Source organism: Ambystoma mexicanum, chromosome 1p, assembly GCF_040938575.1.
Source record: "Ambystoma mexicanum isolate Mex_15411 chromosome 1p, UKY_AmexF1_1, whole genome shotgun sequence".
Lineage (NCBI taxonomy): Eukaryota > Metazoa > Chordata > Amphibia > Caudata > Ambystomatidae > Ambystoma > Ambystoma mexicanum.
The window spans coordinates 1,383,811,103-1,383,830,736 of NC_090921.1; the positions used below are offsets into that span (position 1 = coordinate 1,383,811,103).

At 43.2% G+C, this 19,634-nt stretch overlaps 1 protein-coding gene across 1 annotated transcript in view; it reads left to right on the top strand.

The window, feature by feature from the left end:
* Nucleotides 1–19,634, top strand: part of NETO2 (neuropilin and tolloid like 2) — a 530,310-nt gene that overhangs the window by 261,121 nt on the left and 249,555 nt on the right. The window contains exon 3 of the mRNA XM_069607060.1: nucleotides 12,992–13,132. Within this exon, the coding sequence (XP_069463161.1) occupies nucleotides 12,992–13,132 (141 nt within the window). The remainder of the gene's footprint in view (nucleotides 1–12,991; nucleotides 13,133–19,634) is intronic.

Here is a 19,634-nt window from a genome sequence, read left to right on the forward strand (position 1 = left end):
ACTTCACTTTCCCTGTATATACCCATATTGGTATGTGTTCTTGTGTCTTTGTGTTTTGTCTATAGTAATGCAATTATGTAATACATGTGTTTTATTAGCTACTTATTGCATATTTCACAGTACACAAAAATGTATTAAGAAAACAATTATCATTTCATTATTCAACATATTAACATTACGAATATTATACCTTCATCTTGTACACTGCACACAATGTTATGTTTCTGAATGAGTAGCTTAGTATACTAGATAGAACCCCATAATAGAATGCTATTTATATCAATGCATTGTTCAGTGCACTAATTAGGGTATGATATTTATTGCAATGATCCTTGACACTTGTTTCGCAACATTATAATAAGAATCCCTTGTACACATACTTCATGAAAAGTACATACACATGTGATGTCATCAGTGATGTCATCAATGACATTTGTGATGTCATCTTTGATGTCCTGGGTGTTAGTCTTAGCAGTGCACGGTGGTGGCGCGAGTTATGGTTGCTTAGCTACCATAACTGGAGAATTTCAAGGGTTTTTCGGTTTTACTTGGAATCACTGAATTTCATAGGTTTTTAATAGCGCAACTTTACCATAACATCCCTTTTACAAAGATTTTCACTGAATTTCATAGGTTTTTAGTAGCGCAACTTAACCATAACGTCCCTTTAACAAAGTTTTTTCATTGAATATATATATATATATATATATGCACAATTCAGTGGTTCTCGTTTGGTTTACATATGTATATATATTCTTATTACTGGAAGACAGCTACTTACCTGATGCTACAAATGTTTGCTATCCACATCAATGTGTCTGTTCTGAAGCAATGTGTCCGATCTGAAGCAAAAACATTATACTACGCATTTTCCATCAAATGATCTTTGATTTTCAGACTCATAAAAAATTGCCACAATCTATATCTATTCTCTAAGTCTGAGCAAGGACATACATTATTGGCATCAGATCTGATATTGCCAACTTGCTTATCCCTGCTTATCCCACATTTCTGACCTTACAGCAAACACGTCTGTTCACTAACTCCTACGTAGGGAGCTGAAGTATATCCTAAACGTTTTATAGATGTGCCTACCTTGGCACAATCTCGCCCTATCAGGGCGTTACAACTCTTCTATACAGTTACCTCTGTCTTAAAGGTTATGGCGAATTATACCTAGCTCAAAGTCCATCAACTCTCTCCTTCCCCTCTTCCACTACTTTACCTTTTGTTTTCCCTACGCATACATCGATACAAGGTCAACTCTTGGCACCGGCTCAAACTAATACGGTGTAAACCTCCAGACTCCTAGGACCCGCTTCAGCACCTCTCAAGTCCATCAATGGCATCACAGCAAGGTTTGCGCTAAATCGTGCCGCACCTCCCAGACATCTGATGACCACTGTTAAGAAACATACATTCCTACTACCACAGTCATTTCCTTGCCCTTTTGCCCCATTTTTTGTGCCCTCAGTATTTGTTTGTTCTATTGTCTAATCCCTCTCTTCTATCCTCCCCTAAACCGACTCTGTCTTTTCCCCAGGCTATGTTCTGGCGACACCCTGTCGGGGTCACAATAAGTGACCTTTTGATCACAGGCATTTCCCATAAGACAACTACTGTGGTCAAGGGGCACAGTATAAATATTGGGGAACATAATATTAATGAGCATTTTTAAGAACTTGGGTATTTCTTTACTTGTATAGGGCCCGTCTAATTGGTACAGAACTGTTTATTGATACTTTTAAAATCATATTTCGGTTCTGCCGGAGCAGGCATGGCCCACTGGGTTGTGGGACTTTTTGGATGTTTCTGTGTGTAAAACGCAGAGAAATTATTTGTCTAAAACGCTGAAGCAACTAGCAATGCATTTCCTTAAACGAAGTCAAAGAGCCCCTTTTCATAACACCTTTGGATGCCAGCTAAATTACCAATTTCAAAGGAAACAGTGAGGGTATTTAATTAGATATGTTTTGAAAACAGTTTATGTTGACTTAAAAAACGAATGATGCGTTAGGTGGCTTTTTCTATTCAGTCCCACTTAATTTCCAAATGCTTCCAGTACATCCACATACACTAAGTTCAGGAGTTTAATCAATTAGCAGGAACACAGGTAAACGACTTAATGGATGAGAAATGACATTCTGCAACTGTTCGAGGGCATCTCATCAGTGCCGGACTGGCCTATAGGCAGTACTTAATTTGTAAAAAAATAAGTGGCAGTCCCCAAAAAATATTGGCCCCATAATACCGGGCGTGGTGCCACCCGCAGTGCACTGCCCGCACCAGTTGAGTGCTAGACCTATATCGGCCCACTATCAGCCCATCACACTGCTGCTGCTTCATGTCACATGTTTGGCGCAGCATGAGCAATTGCTGGCACAGGCTAGTAGTGGGATGGATGGGGAAGGGCACACATGGGTTGAGAAAGTATAATGCTTTAAAGTTGGAAAACACTTGTTATGGTAGGTGTAGTGGTTCCAGCATTCCGGCAACCCCAGAGGCAAAAGAGTGCCAAAAAATGCCAGAGGCAAAAGAGTGGGGTTATAGCCCCTCAATCAATCCCCCCTTTAGCAACGCCTGATCCTCCTCACCCCCGCCCACAGACTCAACTGTCCCAAATGTCAATAAGGTAATGCCCAAAGGCCTGGTCCAACAGGGAAACGGGGGTTTCACTTGTATGCTACCGTGGGCATGTTTCATCACTTAGTGTTAGTGCAACGTGCTTTTGGCAGTTTTGACCAATTTCACTTGCACATTGTGCATGAAAAAGCAACATTAAACACGCACTTTCCCCAAACTAAAATCTCAGTTGCTATGAATTAAGGTATACATTATTATATGTATTGGTGAATTATACAGATTAACTATTCAAACGTGCCACTGGCATCCAAAGTGCACAAACTGAACATTATTCGGTGTTCCATGAAGTAAATGTTGCTATCGATACATCGTTCATTGTGTTTGAAAAGGCATTTTAAGTCCCGGTGCCTATTTGAGTCCCCCCTTCTGGCCTTTCTGATCATTACCGGCAGGGGGCCAAATTAGGGCAACTGCACCAGTGTCACAAACTCACAAATGAAGACTGCGGTGCTGCATTGCATTTTTTGGCTATTCTGCTCCACTGGTGCTAAACTGCACTGTGTACAAGGCAATATTGTGGATGATGGGGATGAATTGCACTGGGTGACATGTTCAACTGCTTCATTTTCATTTTTTCTAAAAGTTTTAATGCGTCATTGATGCCGGCTCACATCCACCAAACATTAAAAAGAAAGCCACATACCAAGATGAACGTCTGATCCACTGATATATACCATTACCATGTTTAATAATGGCCTGGTCGAATTAGTGGCACCTGACAAGAGTATAATAACAGAGAATGGCCATTTAGTGCTATTATTGTTTGTATATATTTGCTTGCATAATGACGTGAACGGTAGGGTAGCCACCTAACTTGCAGGCATGGAGCCCTACTGCCGTCCCCCTTCAGACTGCGCCCTCTCTCTAAGCAGACCGAGACAATAAATAGGAGGTTTCTGGCTGATTGAACCCTTTATATACCTCCCTCGCAGTGTCGGTAGAACGGACCGTGATAAAAACCACCTCTTAAAACTAAATTCGTCACACACACACGCTGTTGCCATAACTGGGCCACCCCGTAAAGCAATTCCTGTTTGGACCTGTGACAGACATGGCACGTCCCTATTGGCACAGCGGGCGCTCAACTCACTGAGCTATTTTACCAGCCGAAGCCCCTTAAGCAAAAAAACTTGTGCCAAATAAAATTGTTGTTCCTGTGTACCGCATTGGATGGAACAATGAGCGAAGCAAATCACAATCCATGCATGTATTGTAACGCAGTACATAAACCCCTCTCATTCCAGTTATTTCCTGGCAATAACCCCCCTGGCGTAATCCATATGGCTAAATGGTCTTAAAATGAGTGCGGCTTGGGTTCCATCCACATAGTGCTATGCTGGTGTGCTCCCCACCCCCACTTAGACACCCACACCAGCTGGGGAAAACAAGCGTGAATAAATCACACCAAGACATAGTGACGCCTATGGGGAACAAACTCTACATGCCTCTCTGCCCCGCGCGTGTAATCCTACCAAAGAAGGGATCTTTAACACTGAACGAAAAATGGGAGCAGGCGCAAAGCCATCCAAATGAAACATCGTAACTTAGTGTCCCGGCCATCACTACAGTGATTGTAATAACAAACCCCATGCACAATTGAATTCGAAAGAAACTACGGTTATGGCGCCCATTTCCCATATGACCTTAATCGAGGAGACGGATATTAATGCGTTAATATTAATTAATTTGCAATGCTAGACTGCAGTCCCACAACATTATTTGTTTCCTTTTGCTAGAGAGCTTAATTAAAAACGCCCGTCTTGTTCATGGCCACTAGTAGCCAGTATTGATTCCAAGTTTATTCCTGCAATGGCTGCTGCAGCATGGAGAAAATGCGGAGCTTAACTGCCAACAGATAATTGTCAAGATACATATGTTTGGGGGGAGAGGGGCTAAACCCACAGGCGCACTTTTTATAAAACATTTTCAGAACACTGAAAAGGCGTGCGTCCCGGGGGGCCAAATGCGACATACCTAATGATAGGTAGCTCAAACCCTGCATGTGGTTTCTGATAGACTGATGCTCTACACGTTGAGCTATTGATGTCCCATGCGCAACTAGCCATCAACTTTACAGTAACATAAATAATCAAATGCAATGCGCGGCTGCGCCAGCCATGCCCACTGCCCATGTACGGCCAATTCACAACATGGCTTTAAATTAACGCGGCTAGCGTGCTAGCCTAATTTATTCCCCCGGAAAGCAGATGTCACAGGTTATCCAAATAACACCAGCGGCCCCCTCACCATCACCCAGGGCGTAACTAATGTTTAACCCTTTGTCGCACCAGCCTGCCGAGCCACCTTTTGAGCAGGGTAGGCCCATCAGCAAGCCCAGAAAACATTTGCACACACCCACCTGTCGTACCATCCCGCTGCTAGGACTATGCTAAGAGCAGCAGCCATAACACCGCTCCGCTCGCATTGCCCCACGGCCTGCCTGCCAGCTCGGGTCAAATCCTGAGCCTGCGGCGGCCGCGGGCACACGACGAGCGGAGCAGGCAAGCAGCTGCCTGCCTTCTGCATGCGCCAGTCACCACAGCGTGTCACACCGGCCGGCCGCAGTCAAAGTTGGGGGGGGGGCTTAGTACTTACCGTTACGTTACTGAGTTGAGTTGAATTTACACCGCACGCTAAGCTAGCCAGCCAGGCCTTCTTAAACTGCCTGCAAGTAGGCCACGCACAGGACCACACGTGCAGGGGCAGGCTTTCCTTCCTCACGAGTCACACCACGCCTTAACAAAGCAAGTGTGCCTCGTGAGGTGAAGGTTGCCTGCCTCGGCAACAACAACAGACCCACGTGATCCACCCCCACACGTCATCATGCCATTTCACTGGCTGGGGACTCAGATGAACAGCCAATGAAAACTGTACATTCTGTGTTACTATACAGAATGTATCAAATACTGCATAGTAACAACGGAATGTTGGTTTCCATTGGCTGTTTGTTGCTATACTCCCAGGCCCAGCAGCCAGCCATGGCCTGCAACTGCAAGCAGAGCCGCAGAGCAGACTTGTAATGATTTATGATCTTGGGACTTTGGAAACTGAACAAACAAAGTAATTGCACGTGCCCCAGCCATGTTCCGGTCCCCAAAAAAGAGTGCCGGTGTTCGGCACCGGCAACCACCCCCACAAATTAAGAACTGCCTATAGGGAACTCTGGGGATTTCCCGGTGGGCCTCTACAAACCTGTGTCTCTTTTGTGCTGGTGCCTTGTTTACCTGCACCTCTTAAACTCTCACCCATGGACCTCCAAATCCCTTTGAAGCAAATAATGTGTTATATAGCTTCCAGGGTGGTATTCCTCGCTCTTAACAAATATCAGGTGTCAATTTGTGTTATGTTTACCTGCTTTTTAATCCCTATATAGGTACGAATGTGCTTTAGAATTCACTATTTGGACCCATTTTTCACAATTTCACAATTTCTATCATGGGAGAACACCCCGATGACACTTTGGAGGGTTTAGGCTTGCTAGTACAGTGGAATATGAGACCTCTTTGAAAAACCTTTCCAGGACCACTTTTGGTTCTGCGATCGCCCCAGATTTTGTTTCACACTCTCTGAGAAAGAATTGCCCTTTGGGTTTAAATGAATGTGACTCAGATTGCGAACTATGTATGCAGTCGTAGTGGGATTTTAACTCCTGAGTCACAGGGCAGGTGTGAGTGGCTGATCCGGTTCTATATTCTTTTGCAAACTCATATTTGTAGCCCTTCATTCATTATAGGAAAGGAAAAAATACAAGTACCAGAATCCAAAGAGGAAGCTAGGCTCGTTGAAATATGCGCACCTTCCAGCGCACAACATGAGTGCTGTTTATAAATTATGGAGAACCTGAGCCTCTTGAAAGCAATGTTAGTCAAATGTAGGGCTATTTTCAGCCCCAAAGGGTTCTAAGCAGCCATTGGTTCAGAATCAAGGCATGAATTGCTCCACAGAACACAAATTGGTCAGGGCGGGCCCGAATACATTAAGACTCCAGAAGAAGAATTTTGAATGAGTTTTACTAATAGATTAGTAAGTGAATGGACATCCCAATCTCATACGTCATAATAGTGTAAAACATATATTAACAATGGTTTAAATCAAATGTGTCACAGGACAAAGGAAATTAATATTAACATTAAATATACATTGTGAACATAAAACAGTTAAACCTGTAAAGGAAAACACTACTATTATAAACCTAGATTATTGTTAAAATAGGGAGCATCCCATTACATTCATTGAGTTCCTCCACTGCATGTGACCTGTTCAGTCAGGGTGATTAACATCTCATAACACCAATGCAGAGAGCTACATCTCTCTAGCCAGTCCTAAGAACTGACTAGGGTGGACATTCAAATAGCCAGATTTCCAAAGTAAAGAGCACTACATTACATGATAGATGTCTGCCATTGTGCTTATGTGCCAGATCAATAGATTCGTTCTGAAATTTGCAAACGCTCAATGGCAGAACGATCGATGGTGGGATCTGTATTGCATCATCACCAGTACAAATAACACAGTTTCACACAGAATTGTGTTTTGTCTATATGAGAAGATGTGGGTCATTCTGTATGACACAGACATGCAGAGTTTTTTTTTAAAAAAAGCATGCATAGTTCCGAAACGATAACCTCCTTACAAGTGCCCCAGACCTTTAGAGATCTCTTTTGGATGGTGTCAAGTGTCCATTCCTCTGTATCTTTGGAATTTTGAATTTTTATGACATGCAATTTTTCTAACTAAGGACTTCGCTCTTCTCAAAGGACATCTGCAGACTCTTTTCTGTCCGTTGTCAATTTTACCAAAGACTTTTTAAAATAGTTTTTATCAACTTCACAAACGTTTTCAAATATATTCAGGAGGTAAAGTTTTGTTTAGAAGAGGCCAGACCACAGACATTTTTTATAACACGTACTTTCATTTCAATAACTTTAAAAAACCCTATGAAGGTCAGTCAATTTAAATCAATTCACACATTTTGTATAAAAATGCGGATTCACCTGAAATTATAAATGAGTGTAAGTGAGCATACGGGAACTGTTGTACTGGATCGTGAAACCATGAAAGACATTCGCTTGGTAGACATCTACCTGGAAAGTAAAAAATAAAAAGGCCTTTGACAGGGTCAGGTGGAAGTTTGGGCAGTTTATAGTTTCCACCAATATTTATCAGCACTATTTAAAACTTTTACAGACAACCCAGTGCTGATGTCTACTGTGACGAATCATGGGATTCCGTCACCTCTCCCTAGGGGGGAGCCTTTCCCTGTGAGGCTACTGAGTTCAGCCTGCTATGCAAAATCCTCCCTAGGTAGAGACTCCACCTCTGGGGACAAGGACTCCCGTTCTGATGAAGAACTCCGTAAACCACCTAACATCAATCCATCTGCAAGAACATCTAATGAAAGAAAACATGAAGAACACAGTAGAATTTGTTATTGACAAACAAGCCCTCTATTTATGCCTATGGGGAAAGACTTTGATGGTACTGAGACGAAGAAAATCATTGGAGGACTACAGAGGTTAATGCAAACACAGAAAAAGGATTTGGATGTTATGTTAGCAAAGTCCCATGGTAGCGTCATAAAGCTTGGAGGCGGAGGTCGTGGAGGAGAGAGAACCTGCGAGTTTCAAATCAGCTGGGATAGACATGCTGAACGAAAACTGGACACGAGGTATCCAATGAGAAAGACAAGTTCAAGTAAAGTTCAAGCTTGAAACACTTGTGTATAGGCGCGTTACAAATGCCATATCATATCATATCAAGTACATTCTCTGATGCGTGACTTTGCAGGAGATAGGAGACACGAGAGGTGGAGCTAGAGGCAAGGCATCGTAAGCCTGAACGGCTGACAAGTGGTGGCGTGGCCGTGCCATGGTGGACCTGGGGGTCCATGAACAACATCAATATTACTGCTCATAGAGGGTTGCAACGTGAGCTAACCGACAGATGAACAAAGGAGCAAGAAGCCATCCTGACATCCGAAGGAGAAGTGCCCAGCCTTACAAAAAGCCCAGTGACATTATCCCAGAGTAATCCTGGTAACGGGGAAAGTGGGAGACCCAGGAGGGGGGGCCAAAGATAGTTACTGGAACACTCATGCTTATCCCAGTCATGTCAAAGTGTCAAGTACACATGAGAAGAGTGAGAATCATTACTGGAATGCTCATACTCGTCCCCGTTCAGACAAAGTGTTAAGAGCATATGAGGAGAATGAGAGTCATTACTGAAACAGTAATATTCGTCCCAGTCAAGATATACTTTTGAAAGTAACAAAAAAAATATTGCTGTACCATATCCGCTTCTGTCATGCTCTCAAGAAGCACCTGTTTCTTTCCGTTTGCCCTAAACCCCTCCTTTAGTCTTGTCCCATTTAGGCCACCCTTCCCGATACTACCCTTTAGAGCTGAGTTGTCCTCATCTTGTCTCATCCCTTACCATGCTCTGAAGCAAGCATTTTGATCGCCTGAGCGGGCATTCAATGAACTAATAAAAAAGACAAAAGAACCAATAGTTATATCTTCAAATTAGAGCAAGTCAAGAGAAATGGGGATCATTAAATAAAGAGGAAGTCTTAAATTGGAAAAGAGAGAGAGGAACAGACTTATTCCCTGGAAGGAAAGGGATAGTTCCAAAAAGAGAAGAAGAAAAGAACAGAAGAGAAAGAAAGAGCAAGTGAGTGAAAGAGAACATTGAGACATTGAAGGCCCCAGTATCTAAACTGTATGCTTTTATAAAAGCAGTCACTAATTACTATTTGAAGATACACTATTGAACTGAACTTTGTGAATAAACATCTCATAGGAGATGGAAGTCATTCCCCTGTTTTTTAGTTGTTCTGAATAGTGGTAGGTTCAGGATAGCGTAATTTTGGACAGCGGACAGATTGGTTTTGTACTCTCACTGATGACTGACCAGCACCCTAGTTAGTTGTGTTAGGCAGGGAACATCCTCAGTCTAGGGAGAGTTAGACATTTTCAAATTTTCTTTAATAAAAGTAACAGTGAGATGGAAAACCGGAGTCTGTGTTCTTCTTCTGACTCTCCATAGTACACTAACATGACCCCTTAAATATACCTCAAAACCATCATTGTTAAAAAGTCAAAGGGTATTTACCTAGTTTATTATAATCAAAAATGTAGTTAATATTGTAACATAAACACTTGATATCAAAATGTTTTTCTTTGATCCATCTGCAACTGTACAATCAGTCAAAAGCGTAGCTCTATACTGTGGAATGCATGCTGCCAATAAATGAAACTTGCAGAAATAAAGATCATGACTGAAAATATGAAGGACTTTGAATCTGCTGTGGAAAAAGATGCTGAAGCTTATTTAGGAATCAAACTAAATAGAAACCCTATGGAGAGATGAACCGTGATCTGTTCCTGAAGGAGGCTAGCACCAAGTTACAGAAATGGAAAAACTTAGCTTCAGCAGTTATTGACTGAAACATATGATCTAAAGGACACCTTTGCATTTATTTAAGACCCGCCAAATCAGTACTTCAAATAAATAATTAAAAAGCACATATGGGCACCAAATAAAGTGAGGCGGGGATATAAGTAGCTTTTTTTCCCATTCCAGAGGCCACTTCTGTGCTCCTTGAATTCGGACACTACTCCTGGGCTGCTCTGGGTCAGAGAATCAATGCTGCAATGGTTATCCTGTCCTGGAATATCGCAATGAATTGAATCATTAACAAGGAGACAAGCAGCCTACTGTTCAAAATTCACAACCCCAAGTTCTTCAAAGAAGTCAGAGTCAAATTGTGGCAAGCACGGACACGCATGTGGAGCAACATAGCCAAATATTTACAAATGCATAAAACCTCCATTCACTGTGCTCTCTGGATACCCTTTGCTATCAAATATGATTATTTATTTATTGTGCATTTGTTAGGCCCTTTTACAGTAAATCAGCATCAGAACACAATGATAGAGGAGAGGAGTTCCCGTGGTCAAAGATATCCTCAAGGAATTTCAAATTAAAGACTGGGTCCCTAAGCAATAATACTTTAAATAGATATAAACACTGCAATGTATACAAAACACCATGGCTTACACCTTGTACCTTCCCAGATCCTGCCTCATTTGGGTCATCATTCACCCGCGAATTGATTTTGCCAGCCCTGTTTATGTTGGCCTCCCCAAGGCACCAACCGTCGAACTTCAGCTGAGCAAGAACACAATGCAAAGCATTATTTCTATCCTTAAAACCCAGGACCACACTTCACATGCCCTGTTCCACCTGCACTGGCTTCCAACCTCCTCCAGGACCCAATTTAAAATGCTTTGTCTTACAGTGCTCTATACGACCAAGGCCCAGTTTCCCTTTGAAACTACATTGAAGCCTATCAGCCACAAAGAACTCTTAAGTTCTTCAAACTCTGCTCTCCTCACAACCCCCAAAACGCTTAAGGAATCTCTTTGGTAGACAAAATGTGCAGTCCAGAGCTGAATCTCTGGAACTCCTTTCCCCTTGTTCTATGTTCATTCATCAACAGTTGTTTTTTATTCGATGGTTTTTTTGCCAAATTCTATTCTTGAAAAAACCCATTGAAAATGTTTATTTTATTTTGTTGGGGTCACCCCAGCCCCCCACCCTTATTAGTTTTATTCTCTTCCCTACTCCACACCCCTTATATACCCTGGCCTACCCTCCCCCATATATTTTTCGATTGATTTTTTTGAAAAAAAGAATTTGGCAAAAAACCCTTAAAAAACACTTGATGAATGAACGTTGTAACCTTCCCCCTAAAACTGTGTGAGAAATATTGCTGTACCATATCCGCTTCTGTCATGCTCTCAAGATGCACCTGTTTCTTTCCGTTTACCTTAAACCCCTCCTTTAGTCTTGTCCCATTTAGTCCACACATCTCAATCTTCAGGCATTTAATATGGCGCATCTACTGAACTCTATTGCAGACAGAATGTTTGGAAGGCATTTACTGGCCTCCTCAATTTCCCAAAGATGCCCGAATGAAGGTGCAGATATTAAGTGCATGTTGGATCTTGGTCCTGCGATCCACACGTACCACCGGATTACCATAGGAAAAAATATTAAACTTCAATGTGAAACTAACATTGTCTTAACTCCCAAGTTAATTCTGGTAGGCCATGACAAGAAGATTGAAAGTCAACACAAATGTTTCAGATTCGTGCCAATGCACACCCCTCTCCCCGATACCAGCGGCTCAACAAGCTTACTGCTAACATCCTTGTCAAATAAATTCCATACCTAAAAACCTGCCTGGATAAATTCATTGAAATCCGGTGGCTGCTATTTAGAACTTTATCCAAGGCAGACTTATCATGCAAAATTCGCTTTGATAATCATTTGTCTCTTATTTTTCTCTTTATTCCTTTGCTGTCTTTTCTCTTTTTCTCTCTATTAATTCTTGCATTTTTACCTTATGTTTTCCCTCCTCTGTTTGTTTCCTGTCTTTTCTCTTTGTCTTTTGATCGTTTTGGTCGTCTAATATTGTAACCTATCACAGCAGTTCTTAGAAGAGGTATACATGGAAAAGGTGTGTGGTCAAGAAATCACCCACCTACTTGGTTCTTCGCTTATCGTATATTTTTGTAGTCAATAAGCAGTCAGATAATGGAGCACTGGTATTAAAATTAAAATCATATTTTAGAGTTTTAAATATGGTGCTAGTTTTGCAAATGTCTGTGTACTAATTTCAAATTTACTAATTTTCATTATTTTGTTTAGGTATTTTATAATTAGTTTTCTTCCTTTTACAAAGAAAAGGGAATTGCTTGTTTGTTACTGACCTTTTTTCGCGCCCCATAGACTAGCACGAAGATAGCTTCGTTTCTGTGGAGTGGGTGATGGCAGGTTCCTGTAAGGGTTCTTTTCTCTTAATATTCTCTGTGTTACATCAAACCAGGAAATGACGTCAGTCTCCCAGAGAAGCAAAAGATCCCTAACCTGTTCATCTTTGAGAATGCAAAATGTTTAACATAACAATTAAGTTGAATACTTTATTTAACAAAACAAAATAACAAAACAATTATTTAAAAGGCATACCAACAAAGATAGCCCAAGGGAAGGACGCATTTTAAACTGAAAACGAGGCTGCTCCCTCTCTCTATATGACAAACAAGTGCTTGTCTGCAGAGTTTCAATAACTGGGTTTCCAGCGGAGGAAAAATGGTTGCATCACAATAATATTCTCTTCACCATTAAGCATTTAGGTCCATTCTCTGTCTTTTTCTGGGCACTGCACGCAGTCAGCAATGCTGGTCGCCACACAGGGAGCAATCCCTTGACAGGAACCTAATGTTTCACTGCATTGTCTAAGAAGCAACACAATTGTAATGCAGATTTCCTTTTTTTTTTATAGATGCGCTTAATCTGGCTGTGAAGCACATTCCACCTCCCCAGTGCGGCATTTGGGTCCGGACGAGCAATGGAGGCCATTTTGCTTCGCCAAATTTTCCTGATACCTATCCACCAAACAAGGAGTGTGTCTACATTTTAGAAGGTATTTGTGGTGTATGGCTATTTTGAATTAAATGCTGAATAGCGTGTGTTTGTGTGTGTTTGTGTGTATAAAAGTGATTGCGTCGTAGCAAATCGTCTCTGTATTCTCCAGGCGAGTTTCCCCTCTACCACAAACGTTGAATGCTTAGAGAAGCGGGGCTATCTGGCCAGCATATTTCCCTTAAGGTCTGACAGTGATATGCGCTGTTTAAAAATTCAGAGCATGAAAGAGGGTTGGTCAAACCAGTTCGACGAGGAAAAGGCTAACCATTTGCTGAAGAGGTTCCACAGATTAATTGGCCCCATGCTGCTTGTCTTGGTAGGATAGCTCAGGGGTAAAGTGCTCGCCTTGGAAGCAATGCGACGCGGAGCAGCTCAGGTTCGATTCCTTGGTCCGTGCTGAGAAACCTCTGGGTATAAAGCGCATTATAAATAACCTATCATATCGTTACTTTATTTGTCCTGACTAGTTGTCAGCTTTGAGCCCGAGTGATGCAGTGACACGCAATCCACATGGCTGAACAGATTCACCTTTAAACTACGTGAATTGATATATCTGGCGCCAGACTGAGACCGTCAAGCCAATATAGCCTGCAAATTCCTATCTCTTTTATATGTACAGACAGGTGCAAAAAGTGCAGGCCCGACAGGTATTGCTCTGGTCTCACTATGATGTCAAAACAAACTTAACTGTTCATGACAAGACAACGCACCCCCCACTAAAGTGCCCCAAAGTCTGAGTACCAAGTAAATGGTTCCAGAATGTAATAACTGGGGCAGTTCTATTCCTAGAGGAGCTACGTCACGTAGAAGGAGAACCCATGGTAATATTTCTGCTGTCAAAGGTCCAGGTTTGTCCTCTTTTTATGTTGTGTGCATGCTGGCTAACCAACTCTGATGTGCGTGTGCAGCCTGATCTCCTCTATTAGTATGTTTTGAGAGCTCTGTCGGTGGGTCAGTGGTTCATTGAGCAGCCTTGATTAGGAGACTTCACTACCAGGTGCGTTGGCAAGTATTATCAGTGGCGTGTCCAGGGAGTGGCCTGAAGTGGCACGTGCTACCCCTGAAATCTGATTGGCCAACCCAGGTGCTAACCATTTATCCTAAATTATGATCAATATGTGTGTGTGCGCCGGTACTTCATGCCATCCCCGCATAAGTAAGTCAGTGCCCCACTTGGGCCACCCCAGTCAAAGGAGTCAGGACACACCGCTGAGTATTATTCAATCTCGTTATTTGTTTATGATGGTTGTGCAGTAAGAACCAAAAGAAAAACTCGAATTCCCATAGCACATTAATCCCAGCTCCACCAATCAGAGGACGATAGTCTATTAGAGAGCACCCCATCCTCAAAATATCCTCGTTTCCCTCCTGTATGAGGATTGATATTCTTTGACTTCCTGTCTTGGTCCCTGAGGGCAACCCGGAAACCTTCCTCGTTGTGACCGTCACATCAGAACAATGCTGACCTGTCGAATCCTTCCAAAGTGACAAAACAGAGAGACATATGGCATACATGCCAACCCCCCCGATTTAGGTGGGAGACTCCCGATTTTTCAATAAAAAATAGTGATATTTTTTACTGTCTCCTGCCTAAAATAATTATAACCCCAATGCAGTCGTATGGGAAAATTACATTCTCTCGATTTCTGTTGTGAAAGCTCCCTCTCAGGGGCTCCACAGTTGGCATGTCTGATATGGGGAGGTAATATGGAGGGATAATACTTGCCTGTATGCGTGTTAGTAACATCTTGACTCGCCGTCATCATACCTCAGAGGAATCAGTATTTTATGGCCCAGCAGAAATGCTCCTATTATTCAAGTTCAAAGCTGTGTAAGTACATCCAAAAGACCTGCACAATAGGTATAAAGTAAAATGCATTAAAGTTTCTACACTTTTTTCGCACTTCAAACACTTGTGTATACGCGCGTTGTAAATGCCATATCATACAATTGGACCAGTCTGCTGCTCTGAGAATGGGCCTCACTATAAGTTTGCCGATATTCTGGCGGTTAATCTGCCAGGATACTGGTATACTGTATTACTGTATTACTGTTACTGGCACTCGGTCCGGAGGTATTACCGCAGGATTACCAGTGCCGGCAACCGTTGTAAATCCCTTTTCCGGTATTACGGCCACTGGTAATACCAGCAATTTTTGGCAGTAAAGCACCTGATTTTCCTCCTACTCTTTACTGAAGGTAACTCAGGGGCCCCACCAGCAAACTATTAGTTGGTAACTTGCCGGTATACGTTAATACAGGCACGTTATTACCGCAGCAGCAACTTATAATGAGCCACAATGTCCTGCAAGCAGACACCCGACCAGTATGACTTGGAGCCCATTGGGTACTTAGGAGAGAAGTATCCTCCACTGCTTGTGAAATAGCCATCTAATTCAGCTTGCCAATGAGGGGGAGGAGATAGGGCAGAGGGACTTACTCCAGGAAATGAAGAGTCGTGATGAGGACGTCCGTACGTGACTGATGCTTATAGCATTATAAGCACATATAAGACAATGTTTATCAGACTGAGGTAAAGCCTGATACTCAATCCTTTTAGATTAAGTCTTGGTGCATTTAGGAAGAGGACATTATCAGGTGAAGACATGACCTGTTAAATCTAGAACTCTCACATCTGAAACTCTTCTAGATAGAATTAGACACATAAATAGAGCAGGTTTGACTTAAAGGGCTGCAGAGAAATATCTGAACATTTTGGTCAGCCAAGGAATGGAGTCAATATCAATTTCACATGTTGGAAGGAGAGGTTTCTTAATCTGGGAAACTTTTCACAGCCTTTTTACCAAAGGGTGCCCCCCTGTTGGTGCCCCATCCACTTAAACATGTCTGCAGATTCTAACTGATCTATAAGGTTTCTCAGTATGATAGAATTGTGTGAACTGAGTGTGCTGGAGGTCCAAGAGCCCTTGAGGCAGCCTGTAGTTGATGTTGACACCCATGGGGAATCTCTTCACTCCCTGATAGGTGCTTTGCCATCAGTTGCTGGCACCCGTAGGTCCATAATGGGTGGGGATCCCACTTGGAATTCTTCCAGAGATCCTGCCACCCGGCGTGTAGTATAGACAGGTTGGGTGACAGTTCCAGGACTAGTGGCTGCCCCGACTGAGGTGTTGACAGCGGAATATGACGGCCAAATCTGCTGGTTGGCTCTGAATTTCCACCACACATCTGGGAATCATGAAAAAAAGGGGGGGCGGTTGCGTAACAAACCCTAGTCCCCCGAGTATAAAGAAAGGTATCTGTTGTTTCTGTGTTTGGGCGTCAAGCAAAGAAGCAGGGAAGCTGGGGGCTTCAGGTGAGAGTCAAAGAGGCCTAGTTGAAAAACACCTAATTTCCCAAAGTGGTTGACAAACACACAGAGGGATTCTCTAGTCGCATTCGTCTCTTGGGTAACGAGAACACCAATATGCTACCGTGCTTCATGTATCCGGTAGAAAATACGCTTGTACTTTGAGTTGGTGAGTCAGGAAAAAACTCAAATCTGTCCTGGCATGTCCAAATGGGTCTTTGACCATGTACCCGCTAGTTGGTTGATGTAGCATACCGCTGAAACGCTGCCTGTGTGAAGTAAATTATTGCTTTGGATATTGTAATCAGTTATTTATAACACGTTTAATATCCAGAGGTTTCTAAGCACGGACCCAGGGATTGAACTTGCTTTGCTCCTTGTCGTCTTGCTTTCAAGGCGAGCACATTGCCCCTGCGCTATCCGCCCAAGACAGATCTGTTGTCAGGCAACAGCCCTAACTGCAAAGGATGCTGCTAGCATCTCTAAGAGATTTATGTCCAACGAGGTGTTTTCGGCAGATCATGATCTACCAAGGATGCTGCTAGCATCTCTAAGACATTTATGTCCAACGAGGCTTTCTCTGCAGATCATGATCCGCCAAGGATGCTGCTAGCATCTCTTAGAGATGTATGTCCAACAAGGCTTTCCCTGCAGATCATGATCCACCAAGGATGCTGCTGGCATCTCTAAGAGTTGTATGTCCAACAAGGCTTTCCCTGCAGATCATGATCCACCAAGGATGCTGCTAGCATCTCTTAGAGATGTATGACCAACGAGGCTTTTTCTGCAGATAATGATCCACCAAGGATGCTGCTAGCATCTCTAAGAGTTGTATGACCAACGAGGCTTTCTCTGCAGATAATGATCCACCAAGGATGCTGCTAGCATCTCTAACAGATGTATGTCCAACGAGGCTTTCCCTGCAGATAATGATCCACCAAGGATGCTGCTAGCATCTCTAAGAGTTGTATGTCCAACGAGGCTTTCCCTGCAGATCATGATCCACCAAGGATGCTGCTAGCATCTCTTAGAGATGTATGACCAACGAGGCTTTCCCTGCAGATAATGATCCACCAAGGATGCTGCTAGCATCTCTAAGAGTTGTATGTCCAACGAGGCTTTCTCTGCAGATAATGATCCACCAAGGATGCTGCTAGAATCTCTTAGAGATGTATGACCAGCGAGGCTTTCTCTGCAGATAATGATCCACCAAGGATGCTGCTAGCATCTCTAACAGATGTATGTCCAACGAGGCTTTCCCTGCAGATAATGATCCACCAAGGATGCTGCTGGCATCTCTAAGATATGTATGTCCAACGAGGCATTCCCTGCAGATCATGATCTACCAAGGATGCTGCTGGCATCTCTAAGAGTTGTATGTCCAACGAGGCTTTCCCTGCAGATCATGATCCACCAAGGATGCTGCTAGCATCTCTTAGAGATGTATGACCAACGAGGCTTTTTCTGCAGATAATGATCCACCAAGGATGCTGCTGGCATCTCTAAGAGTTGTATGTCCAACGAGGCTTTCCCTGCAGATCATGATCCACCAAGGATGCTGCTGGCATCTCTAAGAGTTGTATGTCCAACGAGGCTTTCCCTGCAGATCATGATCCACCAAGGATGCTGCTAGCATCTCTTAGAGATGTATGTCCAACGAGGCTTTCTCTGCAGATAATGATCCACCAAGGATGCTGCTAGCATCTCTTAGAGATGTATGACCAACGAGGCTTTCTCTGCAGATAATGATCCACCAAGGATGCTGCTAGCATCTCTTAGAGATGTATGTCCAACGAGGCTTTCTCTGCAGATAATGATCCACCAAGGATGCTGCTAGCATCTCTTAGAGATGTATGACCAACGAGGCTTTCTCTGCAGATAATGATCCACCAAGGATGCTGCTAGCATCTCTTAGAGATGTATGACCAACGAGGCTTTCTCTGCAGATAATGATCCACCAAGGATGCTGCTGGCATCTCTAACAGATGTATGTCCAACGAGGCTTTCCCTGCAGATAATGATCCACCACGGATGCTGCTGGCATCTCTAAGATATGTATGTCCAACGAGGCATTCCCTGCAGATCATGATCTACCAAGGATGCTGCTGGCATCTCTAAGAGTTGTATGACCAACGAGGCTTTCCCTGCAGATCATGATCCACCAAGGCTGCTGCTAGCATCTCTTAGAGATGTATGTCCAACGAGGCTTTCTCTGCAGATAATGATCCACCGAGGATGCTGCTAGCATCTCTAAGAGTTGTATGACCAACGAGGCTTTCCCTGCAGATCATGATCCACCAAGGCTGCTGCCAGCATCTCTAAGAGATATATGTCCAACTAGGATTTCTCTGCAGATCATGATCCGCCAGTCCAAGGGCGGCCTCATAGAGTGCACCACCCTAATCTTCTGTCAGATGATTCTAATAGTAGATCTGTGGATTAGGTTAAGATGGCGCGGCTGCTTCACGCCTCCATGTGCATGAACCGCTGCTTTTTCTCATCTGTAGCCTCCCTGCACAGTTGAGTCCAAGTTGCATAAATTAGACCATTCTGAAGGCATCATATTTTCAGCCGTTGCATGCCTCTGTAAACCAGGGGTCCCAGACATATCGACTGGATGGAAGATGAAAGTAGTACTATTAACCCCGCCATTGCCCAGAGGGATATCACTGGGGATTTCAAGACTCTTTTCAGGTCTTTCCTATTGTTCTGTGTTTTGGATACAGGAAGTCTGAGAGTAGGATTTTTGGAATCTTCTGGGAATCCTAGGAATGTCAGCAATTGGGAAGTGGAAGTCTCTGTGTCAGTTGATCACACATGTGGGCTCTGTAATAAATTGACATTTGCACCCGCCTGGCCTCTTGGCCATGATCAATATGTCATCGAGGTAAACGAGGAGTCTCACTCTTCCTGGTGTGGAAAAAGATCCCCCTGTACAGCAGAACTTGGTAAAACACCAAAGAGGATGAGAAGAGTCCTAAGCAAACTGCAAGAAACTCCCATGGGGTTAGAATTATAGGGACAGTTAAGTATGTGCCCTTAAGGGTGAGGTGGAGTAGCCAGTCTGCTGGCCTCAGAACCTTTTTAAAACAGGTTTATAGTTTCCATTTTGCAATGTCTGTATAGGAGTACACTGTTCATTGAGCTTACAACAGTGACCGATCGCCACTGCTCACTGTGTCCTCAGGAC